This window comes from Haliotis rubra, unplaced genomic scaffold, assembly GCF_003918875.1.
Source record: "Haliotis rubra isolate DU_JTF1 unplaced genomic scaffold, ASM391887v1 Scf715, whole genome shotgun sequence".
In the NCBI taxonomy this organism is placed as follows: domain Eukaryota; kingdom Metazoa; phylum Mollusca; class Gastropoda; order Lepetellida; family Haliotidae; genus Haliotis; species Haliotis rubra.
Window position 1 is genome coordinate 250,988 of NW_025767430.1, and position 21,243 is coordinate 272,230.

A 21,243-nucleotide genomic window follows, 5' to 3' on the forward strand; every position below is an offset into this window, starting at 1 on the left:
TAAACACAGAGGTGAACACACAGATAAACACAGAGGTGAACACACAGATAAACACAGAGGTGAACACACAGATAAACACAGAGGTGAACACACAGATAAACACAGAGGTGAACACACAGATAAACACAGAGGTGAACACACAGATAAACACAGAGGTGAACACACAGATAAACACAGTGGTGAACACACAGATAAACACAGAGGTGAACACACAGATAAACACAGAGGTGAACACACAGATAAACACAGAGGTGAACACACAGATAAACACAGAGGTGAACACACAGATAAACACAGAGGTGAACACACAGATAAACACAGAGGTGAACACACAGATAAACACAGAGGTGAACACACAGATAAACACAGAGGTGAACACAGATAAACACAGAGGTGAGGATGAACACAGAGGTAGAACACAGAGGTGAACACACAGATAAACACAGAGGTGAACACACAGATAAACACAGAGGTGAACACACAGAGAGGTGAACACACAGATAAACACAGAGGTGAACACACAGATAAACAGAGGTGAACACACAGATAAACACAGAGGTGAACACACAGATAAACAGAGGTGAACACACAGATAAACACAGAGGTGAACACACAGATAAACACAGAGGTGAACACACAGATAAACACAGAGGTGAACACACAGATAAACACAGAGGTGAACACACAGATAAACACAGAGGTGAACACACAGATAAACACAGAGGTGAACACACAGAAACACAGAGGTGAACACACAGATAAACACAGAGGTGAACACACAGATAAACACAGAGGTGAACACACAGATAAACACAGAGGTGAACACACAGATAAACACAGAGGTGAACACACAGATAAACACAGAGGTGAACACACAGATAAACACTGAGGTGAACACACAGATAAACACAGAGGTGAACACTCAGATAAACACAAAGGTGAACACAGATAAACACTTACACAGGTGAACACACAGATACACAGACGTGAACACACATACACAGAGGTGAACAGGAAGAAACACAAAGGTGAACAGAGAGAAACAGAGGTGAACACACACATGAACAGACACATGAACACAAACATGGAAAGCAAGCACTCCTACCTTCTTGGAGCAAGCAATGAAGGCTCCTGTCTTATGTGCTCGAAGGATCTGCCTGAACATGTTTGGGTTATACTCCTCAAGCTCGTACCTCTCTGCTAGCCCGCCTGTCAGGTCCACCAGGGCATCCATTGTTTGACCTCCCTCCAGGGCCTCATAGGACCCATGCACTCTGTAACCATAGCAACATACAAAATCACTTGAAGTCACATGCCATCCACAAAATTAGCTGAAAACAAAGGAAAGGAGTGAGTACACAATGTCATTTAGAAAGTGGTCAAATATAACATTTATATGGGTCATTTTCAAAATTGGTAGTATTTTCTGTCCGTTCCAAATAAAAAAACACTCTGATCTGTTAACTTAAAAGGATTTTTTTGTGCAAGAAAACATATTTAGATGTTTACTATAGTACTGTCGAAAATAGAAAAAAAATGTATTTTCTCATTTATCTCTACAATTTATGTAGTTGATATGTGAAAGTGTGAACCATCTGTTAAAATAAGTTCGGCCTAACTACAGTCTCAGTGGTAGAAAGATAGGAAACGGAGAAAAATGACTTTACTGAGGCGAAATTAGTGCAGAAATGAGCAATGCGGTTTTTTTCTAAGTCCAAAAAGACTTATTTGGAACAGACCATGGCTTTATGCAAATTAGTGTGCGACGATATTGTATTACAAAGGACACTTTTTAAATGCCCAATTTGAAATTAGACGTAGATTTATTATAAACAATAGCTGACGTAAAAAATAATAACTTTTATGCCGAAACTATTAAGGATGTAGCTACCATGCAGTCTCACTGTCACTATAAAAAGAAACAGATAGGAGTGGCCGTCTCAAAAGCAAAACCTGGGGTCGGGCTTGGGGATAGAGATATCAGCTAAGATAAGATAATCCTTTAGGGCAATTATACTGGGGAGGTACACGGCACGTCCTAACAATTTACAAATAATATCCAGTCCTGTCGATCTTCGGGTGGTCACCTATATACTACGATGCGTTTCTATGGTTTTCGGGTATCATACTCTCGTACATATCTCAACATAAACTTCATGAAAGAAAGACACGTAAGAGGTTAATCAATAGATGAGGCATAGTCAACACATATGAAAACGCACAAAATATCTTTGAGATGACCCCTTGTGCCTGTAGGCAGCACGTGCATTTCATTCCAGGTGAGTCGACGGTCATACCTGACTGAGCGACCTAATTGCCATCTATAGTCTGATCTATTGTTTTCAGCAGCTATGCGTATTTTTTCTAAGTTTTGCCCGATTTTACGAGTATACATGCTTTTCTGGATATCGTATTACGCATCGCACTGAACGCCCAGTTAGGCTGTAGTGGGTTATTTCGACATATGCTATTTGCAATTGTGTAAATTTTAGGGATACAGAGAAACAGCCTAAAAACATTTTTTTTCTATTTCCGACAGTACTTTAGTCAGTAAATGTGGTATACATTTGAAATTGATATTTAGCCACATTTTAGGGTCAAAATTGGCAGATTTGCTCTGTCCGGAGGTGACGGTCCTAATATCAATGTTCACAAATAATGTAAACATAAATGGAAATAAACAAAATAATTCAAATTATGCCAATTAGGATTGAACAGGCATACTCAAACTGCATTTAATTCTTTTTTAACTGAAAAAGTTTTTTTCTACAAATTGTAACGTGCTTGTCCTGTGATTTTGTGTCCTGACCGTTACCAGTGTATGAAATTCCTGCAATAATTTCCCCCTGGAGCTGGATTGTAATTCTACTTCCTGTGTCTGCTTGAGCATGTAACAGCAGATGAAATAAAGAGATTCAACACATTTTGCTGAAAATTGACAACATCAAATAAGTATAAATGTTATGTGTCAACCTTAATTGTCCAGACCGTTACCAATGTATTTTGTGTCAAATATAGCTCTCTGTTTTTAAAAAAATTTCAACGGATATATTGGCCAGAAATGCAAGAGGTGGAAGGCATGTCCTTTGAAATCTTTTAAGGATCATTCATTTTTTTATTTTAGATTTACTTACAAATTGTCTTGACCGTTACTGTCCAAACCGTTACCATTCTGCAAAGTAACGGTTTGGACAGTCCTTGTAACTGTCAGGACAAAATGATTTGTAATTCAAAAAGTTGTTCATTAATATTTGAAATATAACAAATTTATAATTACTTTAAGAGTTAAGATAGTTTAAGTATGGAATTTTACTGTTCAAAGGAGTTTTGATGTAGTAGCATAAAAAAACACAGTGTCTAGTAACGGTTTGGACAAATAATAGTAATGGTCTGGACATATCTTTAATAAATTTCAATTTTGAAAAATATGTTCTATGGTTTGATAATAAATTTCTATTTACTTATCTATCTGCTCTAAATTATAAAAACCAGAACGAATTTATCACGCTAAGTTTCTATTTTCTATAAAATCTATGGTCTTTATAATTAAAGGTAACGGTTAGGACATCTATGGTAACAGTTTGGACAAAATGTAGTAACGGTAAACAACTTAATTGTAGTATTCCAACCTTTGAAGATTTTTTTTGGGTGTAAACTGTTTTGACTTTAACTGTGAGATATGTAAGATTACTACTTACTTTGAATATTGCTAGGTGCTAATATGTTGGCCAAACCTTTGTATTTGATAAATATGTGTTACCATCTCGCGATTAACAAAAACTAAAGATATCCGAGTGAATGAAAGAAGTATATTTTGTGGAGACTAATACTGCACCATAATATCAACAGCAAAATGATATCTATGGAGTGGCCTGTGTAGCATGACCATGTGTACAGTATCATAGTTGTTGCAGTATCTTTCAGAATGTAATCTTTTGCAACATTTTAGAGGGATAACATTTGTTTCTTACACTGATGTCCTGACCATTACCAATAATGTCACAACCGTTACTATTCATTCAATTTTCGTTCCCCAATTGCACTCTTCTTTAGATTATAAGTGATTTTCAACCTAGACAGGTGTGTTTTTCTGTTCTTTAGAAGCTACAGTTTGTTTTTATTCAAAAGCCTAAATTCATTCACAAGTTTCATATTGATATAACAAATGTCCAAACCGTTACCACAGCATGGAAGAAAACATGTCACATTTGTTACAAGTTACAATTTCTAATACACATTTCACTGTCTGTCCAAAATAGGGTTAGCAGTTGAAGTAAATGATATCATTTTTTCCTTTCATGTTACCTGTTTCTATGTTGAATTAAATTGTTTAAGGTTTGTGTCCAGCCCGTTACCATTCCTGTCCAAACCGTTACCACTATTGTCCTAACCCAGGGGTGGAAATAACCCATTGCCCGACGCCCCAGTCCAGTGTTTTTTTCTGTCGGGCAAGCAAATTTGTATATCACACAGTACCGGTGTCCATTTGACTTTCCAATGTTAATTATGTTGTTTATTTAAAAAATCAACAGGAAAATCAGCCGGTATAGTGGAAAAATTATCAGGGCAAGTGATTTTACATGTGCCACTGTACCGGAGTACACTAAAAATTTTAAAGTTATTTCCACCCCTGTAACCATTCCTGGTGTTAATTGACTGCTCTAATTAATTCATGATAATACATGAAACACTCCTCTTTATGCTGGTGTCATCAAAAGATGTTCTGGGCTTAGTAGCTGATGTTTAATTTAGACAATTTTACCTGTTGAAAGCTAAATACATAACAAGTGTAGAAGTGAGCAAAGCTCACATACCCCCGCTTCCCACTTTGGGACATGGAAATGACTGATATTGATATATATAATGTGACAAGGATCAGCAGCTCACCAGACTTTCTCTTTGACTCTACTAAACTTTATATAAATGTTAGATAATAGTTTTGGCATGTACTGATTACGGTAATAATTTATGGAAACTAGATTTTTTTGTGTTTTCCGTGGAAACCTGACATGTAATTGAACTTGAGTGTGTCATGTTGCACACAATGGACGTAGATGAAGATTGCTATTTTTTAGCACATGGCATATCTGTGGGTCATGATTAACTTGTGTATTAAGTTTGGTGAACCTAGCATGTATAGTTGCGATGATATGCCGTGGTCAGGTCACCATCAAATACATTTTGCATTTACCTAGCATGAACCTAGCATGTAAACTTTAAGAGATATGCTCTGGACAAAATAATCAAACACCTTTGGCACTAAGTCATGTTTCCATTGAAACAGCAAAAAATACAATTCATATCTGGATCTAAACCCCAAAAGGCACATCTAGGGATCATGCTTGATATGTGTACCAAGTTTGATGAAGCTAGCATGTATAGTTTGGAAGATCTGCTCCGGACAAGATGACATCCTCATAGTCACAGCCTAAGTCGTGTTTCCATGGAAACAGCAAAAAAACTAAATTCTGAAAAAACTTTAAAATAGCAAAAGGCACATCAATAGGTAATGATTAACATGTGTGTGAAGTTTGGTGAACCTAGCATGTAAACTTTAAGAGATATGCTCTGGACAAAATAATCGAACATATTTGGCACTAAGTCATGTTTCCATGGAAACAACAAAAAATACAATTCATATCTGGATCTACCCCCCAAAAGGCACATCTAGGGATCATGCTTGATATGTGTACCAAGTTTGATGAAGCTAGCATGTATAGTTTGGAAGATCTGCTCCGGACAAGATGACATCCTCATAGTCACAGCCTAAGTCGTGTTTCCATGGAAACAGCAAAAAAACTAAATTCTGAAAAAACTTTAAAATAGCAAAAGGCACATCAATGGGTAATGATTAACATGTGTGTGAAGTTTGGTGAACCTAGCATGTAAACTTTAAGAGATATGCTCTGGGCAAAATAATCAAACACATTTGGCACTAAGTCGTGTTTCCATGGAAACAGCAAAAAATACAATTCATATCTGGATCTAAACCCCAAAAGGCACATCTAGGGATCATGCTTGATATGTGTACCAAGTTTGATGAAGCTAGCATGTATAGTTTGGAAGATCTGCTCCGGACAAGATGACATCCTCATAGTCACAGCCTAAATCATGTTTCCATGCAAACAGCAAAAAAACTAAATTCTGAAAAAACTTTAAAATAGCAAAAGGCACATCAATGGGTAATGATTACTATGTGTGTGAAGTTTGGTGAACCTAGCATGTAAACTTTAAGAGATATGCTCCGGACAAAGTTTCGGGACGGACGGACGGACGGACGGACAGAATGAACGCTATATACCCCCGTTACGTCGTAGCGGGGGTATAATAATGTTTTATATAAATGCTATTATTTTGTGGTAAATAAATGAAAGATACAAAATATCACTTTCAAGATTCATGATAATAGTTTTTACCTTCAAGTTTGATTAAGCCGGTGTAAAAGCTGTGTCTGCCATCTTTAAAAGATTTTTATGAATTATATTTCAAAATCCTTATTCTGATTAAGGACTTTCCCCCACCCTATTAATTACTTATGTATCAATTAAAAGGCCAATTAGTAAATTCGAGCCTGCATGTTTGTATTTTTTAATAATTAAGTGTTTGAGATTTTATTTGAATAAAAATTAAATCAATTTTCAGGAGTTTAAATTTTACTGTAATAAAGAATTGAAAATTCTACCAACTTTGAAAATGAACCATATAACATATGTTATATTTGGGATTGCACTCTGGTCATGACACAACAGACACATGTAGATATCACTACCTTCAGGTCATGTCACAACAGACACATGTAGATATCACCACCTTCAGGTCATGTCACAACAGACACATGTAGATATCACCATCTTCAGGTCATGTCACAACAAACACATGTAGATATCACCACCTTCAGGTCATGTCACAACAGACACATAGAGATATCACCACCTTCAGGTCATGTCACGACAGACACATGTAGATATCACTACCTTCAGGTCATGTCACAACAGACACATGTAGATATCACCACCTTCAGGTCATGTCACAACAGACACATGTAGATATCATCATCTTCAGGTCATGTCACAACAAACACATGTAGATATCACCACCTTCAGGTCAGGTCAGAACAAACACATAGAGAGATCACCACCTTCAGGTCATGTCACAACAAACACATGTAGATATCACCACCTTCAGGTCAGGTCACAACAGACACATAGAGATATCACAACCTTCAGGTCATGTCACAACAGACACATGTAGATATCACTACCTTCGGGTCATGTCACAACAGACACATGTACATATCACCACCTTCAGGTCATGTCACAACAGACACATGTAGATATCACCACCTTCAGGTCATGTCACAACAAACACATGCAGGTATCACCACCTTCAGGTCATGTCACAACAAACACATACAGAGATCACCACCTTCAGGTCATGTCACAACAGACACATGTAGATATCACCATCTTCAGTTCATGTCACAACAAACACATAGAGATATCACCACCTTCAGTTCATGTCACAACAGACACATGTTGATATCACCACCTTCAGGTCATGTCACAACAGACACATGGAGATATCACCACCTTCGGGTCATGTCATAACAGACATGTAGATATCACCATGTAGATATCACCATCTTCAGGTCATGTCACATCAAACACATGTCAGATATGTAGATATCACCACCTTCAGGTCATGTCACAACAAACACATGGAGATATCACTACCTTCAGGTCATGTCACAACAGACACATGTAGATATCACCACCTTCAGGTCATGTCACAACAGACACATGTAGATATCACCACCTTCAGGTCATGTCACAACAAACACATGGAGATATCACCACCTTCAGGTCATGTCACAACAGACACATGTAGATATCACCACCTTCAGGTCATGTCACAACAAACACATGTAGATATCACCACCTTCAGGTCATGTCACAACAGACACATGTAGATATCACCACCTTCAGGTCATGTCACAACAGACACATGTTGATATCACCACCTTCAGGTCATGTCACAACAGACATGTCGATATCACCATCTTCAGTTCAGGTCACAACAGACACATGTAGATATCACCACCTTCAGGTCATGTCACAACAGACACATGTCAACATCTGCGGGCAACACAACCAGGAGTCATATCTCATGAAAGGATCATGAGGATGAGGTGTACAAAAATCTTGTTCAAACAGGACTAGGCATCACAGGCCCTCGTGTCTTTGCGAGGATTAAGATTTTATAAAAGATATACAAAAATATGAGATGATCCCCGACTCGAAATGCTTCATAGTATAATACATTATGACAAGGCCGGACACTTCGGTGCACCTTACCCAAAGCAAGCCATATGGTTGGTTGATGTTTGTTAATGAGACATTTACAAATGATGCTTTACATTTCTTCCAAGTCAAGCAGTCGATGAAAGTAAAAATTCCCGAGAATTCATAAAGAATGTGCAGATTTAGCAGTGTTGACCAACCAGAGGGCTTGCTTCGACCACACAGCCCGTTTTGTGCGGATATATCGTCAGCCATTTGTGTCAAGATCGTTTAGTTGAGGGTCAAAATCGGGTTTCAATCGACTTGCAGAAATAACAATAAAGAATTGGTAGGTGTCATGAGTGGTGCTAGATAGGCCAATCATCCATGATCATGTTTACATTAAGTTTTAATCGATTGCATGCGATGGTTGCGTAGCGATCGGCAAAGCAGTTGGGTGGGGTGCACCGAAGTGTCAGGCCATGTCATGATGCATTAAAATGTGGAGCATTTTGAGTCGGGGTCATCTCAAAAACAATATTTTTTTTAATCATTAATCGTCGCAAAGACACGAGGGCCTGTGCTAGGCATCTCATGATGCAGACTTACTTTGCATATGCTTTTTCAATGAGAGCGACCCAGAATTCTCTTTGCTCAGTGCAGTGAGCATATATAAGCTTTCCATTTTGCACCGGCAGTCTATCGTCAATGTATACTTGTAACCATTTGCCATAACGCCAGAACTGGAAACAGACAATGCCCTTGTACCCTTCTCCATCAAGTGGCTGATTCCTCTCCGGCATTATCTGGAAATCAACAACAACTGTGTTTAATTCATCGCTAAAACAGCTCCAAAGTTGTTCTATCAAACCCAATATGTGTTGTGGTTCTGATTAGCTGACCCACGATACCCGATATAAGATGCGGTTCTGATTAGCTGACCCACAGTACACCATATAACATGTAATTCTGATTAGCTGACCCACGGTACACTATATAACATGTAGTTCTGATTAGCTGACCCACGATACACGATATAACATGTAGTTCCGATTAGCTGACCCACAGTACACTATATAACATGTAGTTCTGATTAGCTGACCCACAGTACACTATATAACATGTAGTTCTGATAAGCTGACCCACGTTACACTATATAACATGTAGTTCTGATTAGCTGACCAACGGTACACTATATAACATGTAGTTCTGATTAGCTGACCCACGTTACACTATATAACATGTAGTTCTGATTAGCTGACCCACGTTACACTATATAACATGTAGTTCTGATTAGCTGACCCACGGTACACTATATAACATGGAGTTCTGATTAGCTGACCCATGATACACGACCCTTTCTACAGTGCCTGGCCAAAAGTGAGTCATCATTAGTGAAATTCCCTTAGACTTGCATGTTAATTAACTGTTGCAAGAACAATTTTCAAAAATTCAGTTATGGTCAAATTGCTTTCAATACTTATTTACCAGTTGGGAAATCATCTCAGCTACATACACATAATTTCCATTCAATTTTCCGATCATTATTACGAAAACTGCAACTATTTAAACAACATATATTAGACATACCAATCAGGTTTAACATGGCTGTCTATGGGATAGATTAAAATTAAGTTGTACTTATGGTGCTTAATGAGGTGTCATTCGATAACAAATCAACGGAAAGATGAAAGAAAATTATGTTCACATAGCTGAAGATGATTTCCAAGATGTTTGCAAATTATCAAAATAAAATGACTTCTACTCAATGTATGAAAAATATTTTTACAACAGTTAATTAACATGAAATTCTATGGAAATTTCACTAATGATGACTCACTTTTGGCCAGGCACTGTATGTACATCTGTTACATCTGCAGAAGCCTACATTCCTGAATGGAATCCAAACTATTAAATTATCGTATTTAGACATTAGTCTAACCACAGCCTTGAACCAGTCTGATAAGAAGAGTTTGTCAGTCTACATCTCCCTACCTTCTTCATGAAGCGTTCTTGTTGTGACACTGCTGCACACGACGACAGGAACCAGCAGTCTCCCAGAATTCCCTGTTGTATGTCATCCTTGGTTACACCATCAACCATCATCTCTGGTACCGCACCATCTGACAGCAGATCCTGGACACCGAGGAAGACTTTGATACACTAATCTCCACGGCAGAAGTTGTCGACACCAACAGCATGCTGTGTACGCTCCAGACATGTCACATTCCTAGTTTTACATGGTCCTGTATACAGGGGGTCTGTATTGTCAGTGGGGAGAGACAACAACAGCATGCTGTGTACGCTCCAGACATGTCACATTCCTAGTTTTACATAGTCCTGTATACAGGGGTTCTGTATTGTCAGTGGGGAGAGACAACAACAGCATGCTGTGTACGCTCCAGACATGTCACATTCCTAGTTTTACATAGTCCTGTATACAGGGGTTCTGTATTGTCAGTGGGGAGAGACAACAACAGCATGCTGTGTACGCTCCAGACATGTCACATTCCTAGTTTTACATGGTCCTGTATACAGGGGGTCTGTATTGTCAGTGGGGAGAGACAACAACAGCATGCTGTGTACGCTCCAGACATGTCACATTCCTAGTTTTACATAGTCCTGTATACAGGGGGTCTGTATGTCAGTTGGGAGTGACAACAACAGCAAGCTCATTGGAGTTTTCAGATGTTTAAGAATATCTGTTGTTTTCTTTGTTTGTTTGAACAATTGTAAAAAAGGTCACTAATGTATTTAGGACAACTTCATCTCGAACAGAAACCATCATTTAAGTATTTACACTGTGTGTGTGACGCAACCTGCCTCGTTCTAGTGACAGTCTTCTACACAGCCAGGCTATGAGTCAGACCTTCCTACTTGTCTGTATACGAGTCAGACCTTCCTACTTGTCTGTATACGAGTCAGACCTTCCTACTTGTCTGTATACGAGTCACACCTTCCTACTTGTCTGTATACGAGTCACACCTTCCTACTTGTCTGTATACGAGTCACACCTTCCTACTTGTCTGTATACTGACGAGTCACACCTTCCTACTTGTCTGTATACGAGTCACACCTTCCTACTTGTCTGTATACGAGTCACACCTTCCTACTTGTCTGTATACGAGTCACACCTTCCTACTTGTCTGTATACGAGTCACACCTTCCTACTTGTCTGTATACGAGTCACACCTTCCTACTTGTCTGTATACTTCCTACTCTGTCTGTAGTCACACCTTCCTACTTGTCTGTATATGAGTCACACCTTCCTACTTGTCTGTATATCGAGTCACACCTTCCTACTTGTCTGTATAACGAGTCACACCTTCCTACTTGTCTGTACACTTCCGAGTCACACCTTCCTACTTGTCTGTATATGAGTCACACCCTCCTACTTGTCTGTATACGAGTCACACCTTCCTACTTGTCTGTATACGAGTCAGACCTTCCTACTTGTCTGTATACGAGTCACACCTTCCTACTTGTCTGTATACGAGTCAGACCTTCCTACTTGTCTGTATAATGAAGTCAGACCTTCCTACTTGTCTGTATACGAGTCACACCTTCCTACTTGTCTGTATACGAGTCACACCTTCCTACTTGTCTGTATACGAGTCAGACCTTCCTACTTGTCTGTATATGAGTCACACCTTCCTACTTGTCTGTATACGAGTCAGACCTTCCTACTTCTCTGTTAGTCTGTATACAAGTATTTACACCAACCAGGTTAAACCTGTCTAGAACTGACAGGGCAAGGATGTGCTACATGTAGAATTACCTTTGGTCGTATCCACTGCACGTCATCCCTGTCTCCATCACTGCAGTAGAGAGATGAGTTGGATGCTGGGAAGTATGGGTCCTCAAATAATTCCCCATCTGATAGTGACTGCAAGACTTCCTCGCTGGACTGAAGTTTCTGTTTTCAACAAGACATTGTTCATTGTTCTAAAAATGCCACTCAAACACATTGTTCATGTTGTCATTTCAATGAATGTAGAGAAAATAAGCAGTTACTAACATATTCAATTACTAACAATCTGTGTGAGATAATGAGTTACCAACAATCTGTGAGAGATAATGAGTTACCAACAATCTGTGAGAGATAATGAGTTACCAACAATCTGTGAGAGATAATGAGTTACCAACAATCTGTGAGAGATAATGAGTTACTAACAATCTGTCTTACCAACAATCTGTGAGAGATAATGAGTTACCAACAATCTGTGAGATAATGAGTTACTAACAATCTGTGAGATAATGAGTTACCAACAATCTGTGAGAGATAATGAGTTACTAACAATCTGTGAGATAATGAGTTACTAACAATCTGTGAGATAATGAGTTACCAACAATCTGTGTGAGATGAGTTACCAACAATCTGTGTGAGATAATGAGTTACTAACAATCTGTCTTACCAACAATCTGTGTGAGATGAGTTACTAACAATCTGTGAGATAATGAGTTACTAACAATCTGTGTGATAATGAGTTACCAACAATCTGTGTGAGATGAGTTACCAACAATCTGTGTGAGATAATGAGTTACTAACAATCTGTGTGAGATAATGAGTTACTAACAATCTGTGAGATAATGAGTTACCAACAATCTGTGTGAGATGAGTTACCAACAATCTGTGTGAGATAATGAGTTACTAACAATCTGTGTGAGATAATGAGTTACTAACAATCTGTGAGATAATGAGTTACCAACAATCTGTGTGAGATAATGAGTTACTAACAATCTGTCTTACCAACAATCTGTGTGAGATGAGTTACTAACAATCTGTGAGATAATGAGTTACTAACAATCTGTGTGATAATGAGTTACCAACAATCTGTGTGAGATGAGTTACCAACAATCTGTGTGAGATAATGAGTTACTAACAATCTGTGTGAGATAATGAGTTACTAACAATCTGTGAGATAATGAGTTACCAACAATCTGTGTGAGATGAGTTACTAACAATCTGTGAGATAATGAGTTACCAACAATCTGTGAGATAATGAGTTACTAACAATCTGTGAGATAATGAGTTACCAACAATCTGTGAGAGATAATGAGTTACTAACAATCTGTGAGATAATGAGTTACCAACAATCTGTGTGAGATGAGTTACTAACAATCTGTGAGATAATGAGTTACCAACAATCTGTGTGAGATGAGTTACCAACAATCTGTGTGAGATAATGAGTTACTAACAATCTGTCTTACCAACAATCTGTGTGAGATGAGTTACTAACAATCTGTGAGATAATGAGTTACTAACAATCTGTGTGATAATGAGTTACCAACAATCTGTGTGAGATGAGTTACCAACAATCTGTGTGAGATAATGAGTTACTAACAATCTGTGTGAGATAATGAGTTACTAACAATCTGTGAGATAATGAGTTACCAACAATCTGTGTGAGATGAGTTACCAACAATCTGTGTGAGATAATGAGTTACTAACAATCTGTGTGAGATAATGAGTTACTAACAATCTGTGAGATAATGAGTTACCAACAATCTGTGTGAGATAATGAGTTACTAACAATCTGTCTTACCAACAATCTGTGTGAGATGAGTTACTAACAATCTGTGAGATAATGAGTTACTAACAATCTGTGTGATAATGAGTTACCAACAATCTGTGTGAGATGAGTTACCAACAATCTGTGTGAGATAATGAGTTACTAACAATCTGTGTGAGATAATGAGTTACTAACAATCTGTGAGATAATGAGTTACCAACAATCTGTGTGAGATGAGTTACTAACAATCTGTGAGATAATGAGTTACCAACAATCTGTGAGATAATGAGTTACCAACAATCTGTGTGAGATGAGTTACCAACAATCTGTGTGAGATAATGAGTTACTAACAATCTGTGAGATAATGAGTTACCAACAATCTGTGAGAGATAATGAGTTACTAACAATCTGTGAGATAATGAGTTACTAACAATCTGTGAGATAATGAGTTACCAACAATCTGTGTGAGATGAGTTACCAACAATCTGTGTGAGATAATGAGTTACTAACAATCTGTCTTACCAACAATCTGTGTGAGATGAGTTACTAACAATCTGTGAGATAATGAGTTACTAACAATCTGTGTGATAATGAGTTACCAACAATCTGTGTGAGATGAGTTACCAACAATCTGTGTGAGATAATGAGTTACTAACAATCTGTGTGAGATAATGAGTTACTAACAATCTGTGAGATAATGAGTTACCAACAATCTGTGTGAGATAATGAGTTACTAACAATCTGTCTTACCAACAATCTGTGTGAGATGAGTTACTAACAATCTGTGAGATAATGAGTTACTAACAATCTGTGTGATAATGAGTTACCAACAATCTGTGTGAGATGAGTTACCAACAATCTGTGTGAGATAATGAGTTACTAACAATCTGTGTGAGATAATGAGTTACTAACAATCTGTGTGAGATAATGAGTTACTAACAATCTGTGAGATAATGAGTTACCAACAATCTGTGTGAGATGAGTTACTAACAATCTGTGAGATAATGAGTTACCAACAATCTGAGTGAGATAATGAGTTACCAACAATCTGTGAGAGATAATGAGTTACCAACAATCTGTGAGATAATGAGTTACTAACAATCTGTCTTACCAACAATCTGTGAGAGATAATGAGTTACCAACAATCTGTGTGAGATAATGAGTTACCAACAATCTGTGAGAGATAATGAGTTACTAACAATCTGTGTGAGATAATGAGTTACCAACAATCTGTGTGAGATAATGAGTTACCAACAATCTGTGTGAGATGAGTTACTAACAATCTGTTTGAGATGAGTTACTAACAATCTGTGTGAGATGAGTTACTAACAATCTGTTTGAGATGAGTTACTAACAATCTGTGTGAGATGAGTTACTAACAATCTGTGTGAGATGAGTTACTAACAATCTGTGTGAGATGAGTTACTAACAATCTGTGTGAGATGAGTTACCAACAATCTGTGTGAGATAATGAGTTACCAACAATCTGTGAGATAATGAGTTACTAACAATCTGTGTGAGATGAGTTACTAACAATCTGTGTGAGATGAGTTACCAACAATCTGTGTGTGATAATGAGTTACCAACAATCTGTGTGAGATGAGTTACTAACAATCTGTGTGAGATAATGAGTTACCAACAATCTGTGTGAGATAATGAGTTACCAACAATCTGTGTGAGATGAGTTACTAACAATCTGTGAGATAATGAGTTACCAACAATCTGTGTGAGATGAGTTACTAACAATCTGTTTGAGATGAGTTACTAACAATCTGTGTGAGATGAGTTACTAACAATCTGTGTGAGATGAGTTACTAATCTGGTGTAGAGATAATGAGTTATAACAATCTGTGAGATAATGAGTTACCAACAATCTGTGTGGAGATGAGTTACCAACAATCTGTGTGAGATAATGAGTTACCAACAATCTGTGTGAGATAATGAGTTACTAACAATCTGTGTGGAGATGAGAGATAATGAGTTACCAACAATCTGTGTGAGATAATGAGTTACAACAATCTGTGTGAGATAAATGAGTTACTAACAATCTGTGTGATGATGAGTTACTAACAATCTGTGAGATAATGAGTTACTAACAATCTGTGTGAGATGAGTTACCAACAATCTGTGTGAGATGAGTTACTAACAATCTGTTTGAGATGAGTTACTAACAATCTGTGTGAGATGAGTTACTAACAATCTGTGAGATAATGAGTTACCAACAATCTGTGTGAGATGAGTTACTAACAATCTGTTTGAGATGAGTTACTAACAATCTGTGTGAGATGAGTTACTAACAATCTGTGAGATAATGAGTTACTAACAATCTGTGAGATAATGAGTTACCAACAATCTGTGTGAGATGAGTTACCAACAATCTGTGTGAGATAATGAGTTACCAACAATCTGTGTGTGATAATGAGTTACTAATAATCTGTGTGAGATAATGAGTTACCAACAATCTGTGTGAGATAATGAGTTACTAACAATCTGTGTGTGATAATGACTTACTAACAATGTGTGTGAGATAATCAGTTATGAACAATGTGTGCGAGATAATCCGTTACTAACAATCTCTGTGAGATATGTATACACAATGATTTACAGAAAGTGGTCACATGTGCACCTGTGACAGCCTTACACAGATGGCTGACTTTGTGTACTGTGCCCCACTCTGAGAGTGGGGGTTTCAACTACCGGATGTCACCAGAGACTGTATACCGACTCAAATCCAAAAGTTATAGATTCTATGCTTTACCAAGAAAGTGTAAAACATTTGTTACAGTGTGAGATAATCAGCTAATAACATAGATAAAATCAATGAGCTTAAAGGTTTGTTACTGTGGGTGTTTGTTTCATCCAAACTAATTCCTCCCCCTTGTATCCGCGTCTTATTGGTTTACAAAAATATTTCCATTGGTGACATTGCTGTGGTTGTTGTCACATTTCATCAACAGTTTAGTGTGTGTAACATTGTGGGTTACAGACTGATTCCCCTGTACCAAGTCCTGCATACCAGATTCCACACTGCATACAAGATTAATTCATTAGTGATGTTTTAAGGACAAGAGATATGGAAACCCCTTGTCACCAAAATCACATACTAACAAAGTTCATGTAGTTACAACCAGTTTGTTCATCGTCATACATTACTGGGCAATATTACAAAATGAAGTCCTTAATATACTGCGTGAATCCATGTGTGCATTTTTCCAGGTACAAAACAGTGACATCAAATTGTATTAGGACTGACTTTCACTTTGTCAAAGTGTCAACCATAAGGTGTCTGAATCTGAATGAGGTTGCAGGCGTCCACATTTGACCCTCACTCTGTAAAGTTTCATAATCATACAAACTCAAACAAAGTGAAATTCAGTTAAGAAATAACTTTTTTATAAGTATCAATAATAAATTTATATACCACATTGGCAACTATCATAGTAACACAGACAAATTAAGACCAATCTATATCCCACATCTGTGATATTAAAGGTCAAAGATCGAGATTCATATCTGGAGGAAATAAAGCCATTCTATCTATCTGTCTGTTATACGCAGCAATTACTAGCCAATTAGAGAACCAATTCATGTAAACATTACTATATGTCTCTTTGTATTCGTGTCTTGTTGCTTTGCCAAAATGTTTCCATTGGTATGATGTGAGTGTCTCCGTTTAACTCCCGACCCTCTTCCGTTGGAATTTTGTCGAGCTTTGGCCAGCGAACTTTCTCCTTTCGGTGAGTTACTTCTCGGCTTGACATCTTGGAAGTCCGGTTGATTTGAGGATCTACTATTTGTACAACCCATAGTTGAAGTATTTGTCCATCGCTGGACCAGAAGGTTTTCCAAATAATGGCCGGATCTATCCACAAGAACGAAATGTTTGGTTCACATTTCGCACATGCGGTTGTTTACACTCGACAACGGGTCGTCTCCAAAACACCAAAGCGAGAAGTGACGAGCACTGCTATTGGCTCATTGTACGGGTGTGTTCCATTTTCCACACAGTGATGAGTAGGTGTCGCACAGTTATCATGCAGTGTCGCTGATGATACGTACAGAAGTTTCCTTTCGTGGCTGTTTATTTGTCACTTGCCAAGTTGCTAGGGCTGGGACGGGTAGGAAAAATTGGAATCGAGTACCCGCATGTACTTACCCGAATCGGAATCGAGTACCCGGAAATGTAAGGAATACATAGCTTCAGTCAACTTTCTGAATATTCAATCACAATTTGACAGATATTATAACAGAAAACCTCAAAGGATGACAATGAGACATTGAAACTGATCTTAGGCTATTTGATTTACGTCTGTTTATAACTAATATCAAGAGTAACACCATTATTTACATTGTTACTTAAAACACAGAACATTTGTTAAAACACAGAACTTTTCATTCCCGCTGTTACTGTGATTTGACTACTCACTGCTCATGCGCAGATAAATTATTGTCGTTGATAATAACCTCCATTAACTAATATTTTATTATTGAAAAAATATTCATTTTAATGTGTGATGTTAGTTCCTTATTTTAGAATACAATTTGATTGATGCAAGACCAACGGACAGGCAAACCTATAGCAAAAGTTAGACTGGACGCTCTGCGCAACTCAGTTGTTACAGTTTCCCTATTAGAAACACAAAACTATTTTTAAAGTTATCTGCTGATTATTATTTGGTAATATTTTATTATTAAAATAGTTTTTAATGATGTTAGTTCCTTGACCTAATTCTTGTAGAGTCCTGAGCGGTTGAAATGGCGGCATGCTTGATCTATCGTGACGAAAAATCAGTCAATTGGTAAGGAAAAACATAATGGCAGAAAGTATACAGGAGGTAAAACCCAAGCGCAAGACCGCTGGTAACCGGATGCAAGACGTGATGGAAGCTTTGAAAAGTCCAGTATCGAAGAAACAAGGAAGATCAAGCCTTACACGAGTGTCCCCTGTGTCCTTGTCGACAGACGCCATGACTGCTCCGGCTGGCGTGGAGAAAAATGACTTTGATTCTGAATATAGACGATTAAGTGAAGAGTTACATCAACTCAGGTTAGAAGACAAGAAAGCCGAACTCAGAAGAGAAATTGACACATTAAAGGTGAAACTGACTCGTGAACAGGACGATCACGTGAACAGAGAGGTCAACCAAAGTGAAGGTCAAAGACGTCAAGATGGCGGCGCCAATGGTAATAACAAACATTTAGACTACACAAATTTTCTATGGGTCAATTCACTGGATACGGCAAGACAAACAGTCGATCTAGGGGGAGGTGTTAGCATCGATGTAGGAAACAAATCTACAAACCTATCTAAGATATCATTGGACATGTGGATGTATGCAAATTTAGGATTATTGCGTGACCAGGTCCAGAAAGGTGCATTCGACAATGATGATGTTGATAGTTATCTCAAGTATATGCAGGACATTGCTAGGTACTCATCCAAGTATATTTGGCAAAGTGTTGTGCTATACGATAAGGAATATCGTATGCTCCAAGCCAAGGAAGGGTTTCGTTGGGGAACGCCATCACAAGACATCCGGGACCATCAATTGGTCCAAAAATCCGATGGTACAACTAAAGAACTGTTGAGGCAGAATGAGCAATCACGCAACAACAGATGTCCGTATAGACCACGCGGACCTTTCACACCTGATGGTCAAGAAATATGTAGGCGGTACAATTTCACATTTTGTCGAGATGAACTGTGCAAACTGAGGCATGTCTGTAGTGTTTGTTTTGGAAGGCACAGCAAGTTAGACCATGACCTTACTGCTGACCAGGGATCCTTTCGTGGATCTCCTAGAGAAGACCGTTTTTATCCAAAAAAACGGCCAGTCGATGTCACAAGGGAATTCAACTCATTAAATTTTGCTGCTTGGGAGGAGCTGCTACCACTCACAGATCCAGATAGAGACTATATACTTGATGGGGTTGCAAATGGTTTTAAACTTATTGATGATGATGATGTGAGTGGTGAGACTGAACATTGTATTTCTAAGAATCATAGATCAGCAATGGAAAGCAAGTTGTTGGTTGAACAACAAATTTTAGAAGAAATGAGTTTAGGGAATTATGTTAAAGTATCATCTAAACCAAAAATTGTAAGTGCCATTGGTGCAATCCCAAAATCCAATGGAAAAGTGAGATTAATTCATGACGGCAGTTTGCCGGCTGGTAAAGGAATGAACAGCTTCATGACTTCATGTGACTGTGATTATATGGACCTTCGACACGCAACCAAATTAATCAAGGAAGGGAGTTATATTGCAAAACTTGACTTGAAAAGTGCTTACAGGTCAGTTAGAATTCATCCTTCTAATTATCAATACACTGGTTTGGCCTGGCGGTTTAAGGGGGACACAGAACTTACTTATTTCTATGATGCAAAATTACCCTTTGGAGCCTCTAAAAGTCCCAAGATCTTTCAGTCATTAACAGCAGCTGTGTGTAGAATCATGAAAAACCGGTATGGATTGGATGTCATCGCTTACTTGGATGATTTTCTGATAGTGTGTGATGATATGAATACTTGTGTACAAGCACTAACATTACTTGTGCAACTATTACGTCGGTTAGGTTTCAATATCAATTGGAATAAGGTAGAAGGGCCAACCAAGAGACTCACTTTCCTTGGAGTTGAAATTGATACAGTGCAGTGTGTGTTGAGATTACCAGACGAGAAGGTGTGTGATTTAACCGAAGTGTTGCAGAGTTACAAAGAGCGCAAGCGGGCCAGCAAGAAACAGCTGGAGAAATTGGTAGGGAAAATGAGTTGGGCAGCAATGGTTGTTCAAGGTGGACGAACATTTCTTCGTAGAATTCTGAATCTAAAGAATCTACTTCGAGACTCCAATGACAAAGTTAACTTAGACAGTGATTTTATGGCAGACATTTGGTGGTGGTCACAGTTCTTCAAAACTTTCAATGGAAAACAGAAGTTCCTTGACCCAAGGCCTATCAATACTTTACAAACAGATGCATGCATGACCGGAGGTGGTGCATATTATAATGGAGATTTCTTCTATGTAAATTGGAGACTTGACATGCCTGTTATGGAATCAGAACATATTAATGTCAAAGAGGCCATGATAATTATTTTGTCTGCTCAAAGGTGGTCATCAGCATGGCAGAATAAGAAGATTGTGGTGAAAACAGACAATATCACAGCCAAGTCTATTATTAATAAGAAAACATCTAGATCTCAATTTATGATGAGTTACTTGAGATATCTTGTGTGGTTGCAAGCTACATATAATTTTTCTCTTCAAGCTCAGTACCTACCAGGCTCACAAAATGTGCTAGCTGACTGTATTTCCCGTTTGACTACAAACGGTAAACTATCTGAATTATATAAATTAATACCAAGTATGCAGATGATGTATTTTTCCAGGGACTTATTGTTGTGTCACATGTCAAGTAAATTCCTCACTTCTAGGTGGGGAAAGTCTGCA

The 21,243-nt window shown here is 38.0% G+C and overlaps 1 protein-coding gene across 1 annotated transcript in view; it reads right to left on the minus strand.

Moving 5' to 3' along the window:
* Nucleotides 1-17,724, minus strand: part of LOC124259257 (calpain-A-like) — a 51,781-nt gene extending 34,057 nt beyond the window's left edge. The window contains exons 1-5 of the mRNA XM_046693368.1: nucleotides 17,393-17,724; nucleotides 12,058-12,195; nucleotides 10,275-10,415; nucleotides 8,889-9,085; nucleotides 1,106-1,274 (exon numbers count right to left, since the gene is read on the minus strand). Coding sequence (XP_046549324.1) covers nucleotides 1,106-1,274; nucleotides 8,889-9,085; nucleotides 10,275-10,415; nucleotides 12,058-12,195; nucleotides 17,393-17,599 — 852 coding nt within the window. The 5' untranslated portion in view covers nucleotides 17,600-17,724. The remainder of the gene's footprint in view (nucleotides 1-1,105; nucleotides 1,275-8,888; nucleotides 9,086-10,274; nucleotides 10,416-12,057; nucleotides 12,196-17,392) is intronic.
* Between the last annotated feature and the right edge of the window lie 3,519 nt (nucleotides 17,725-21,243).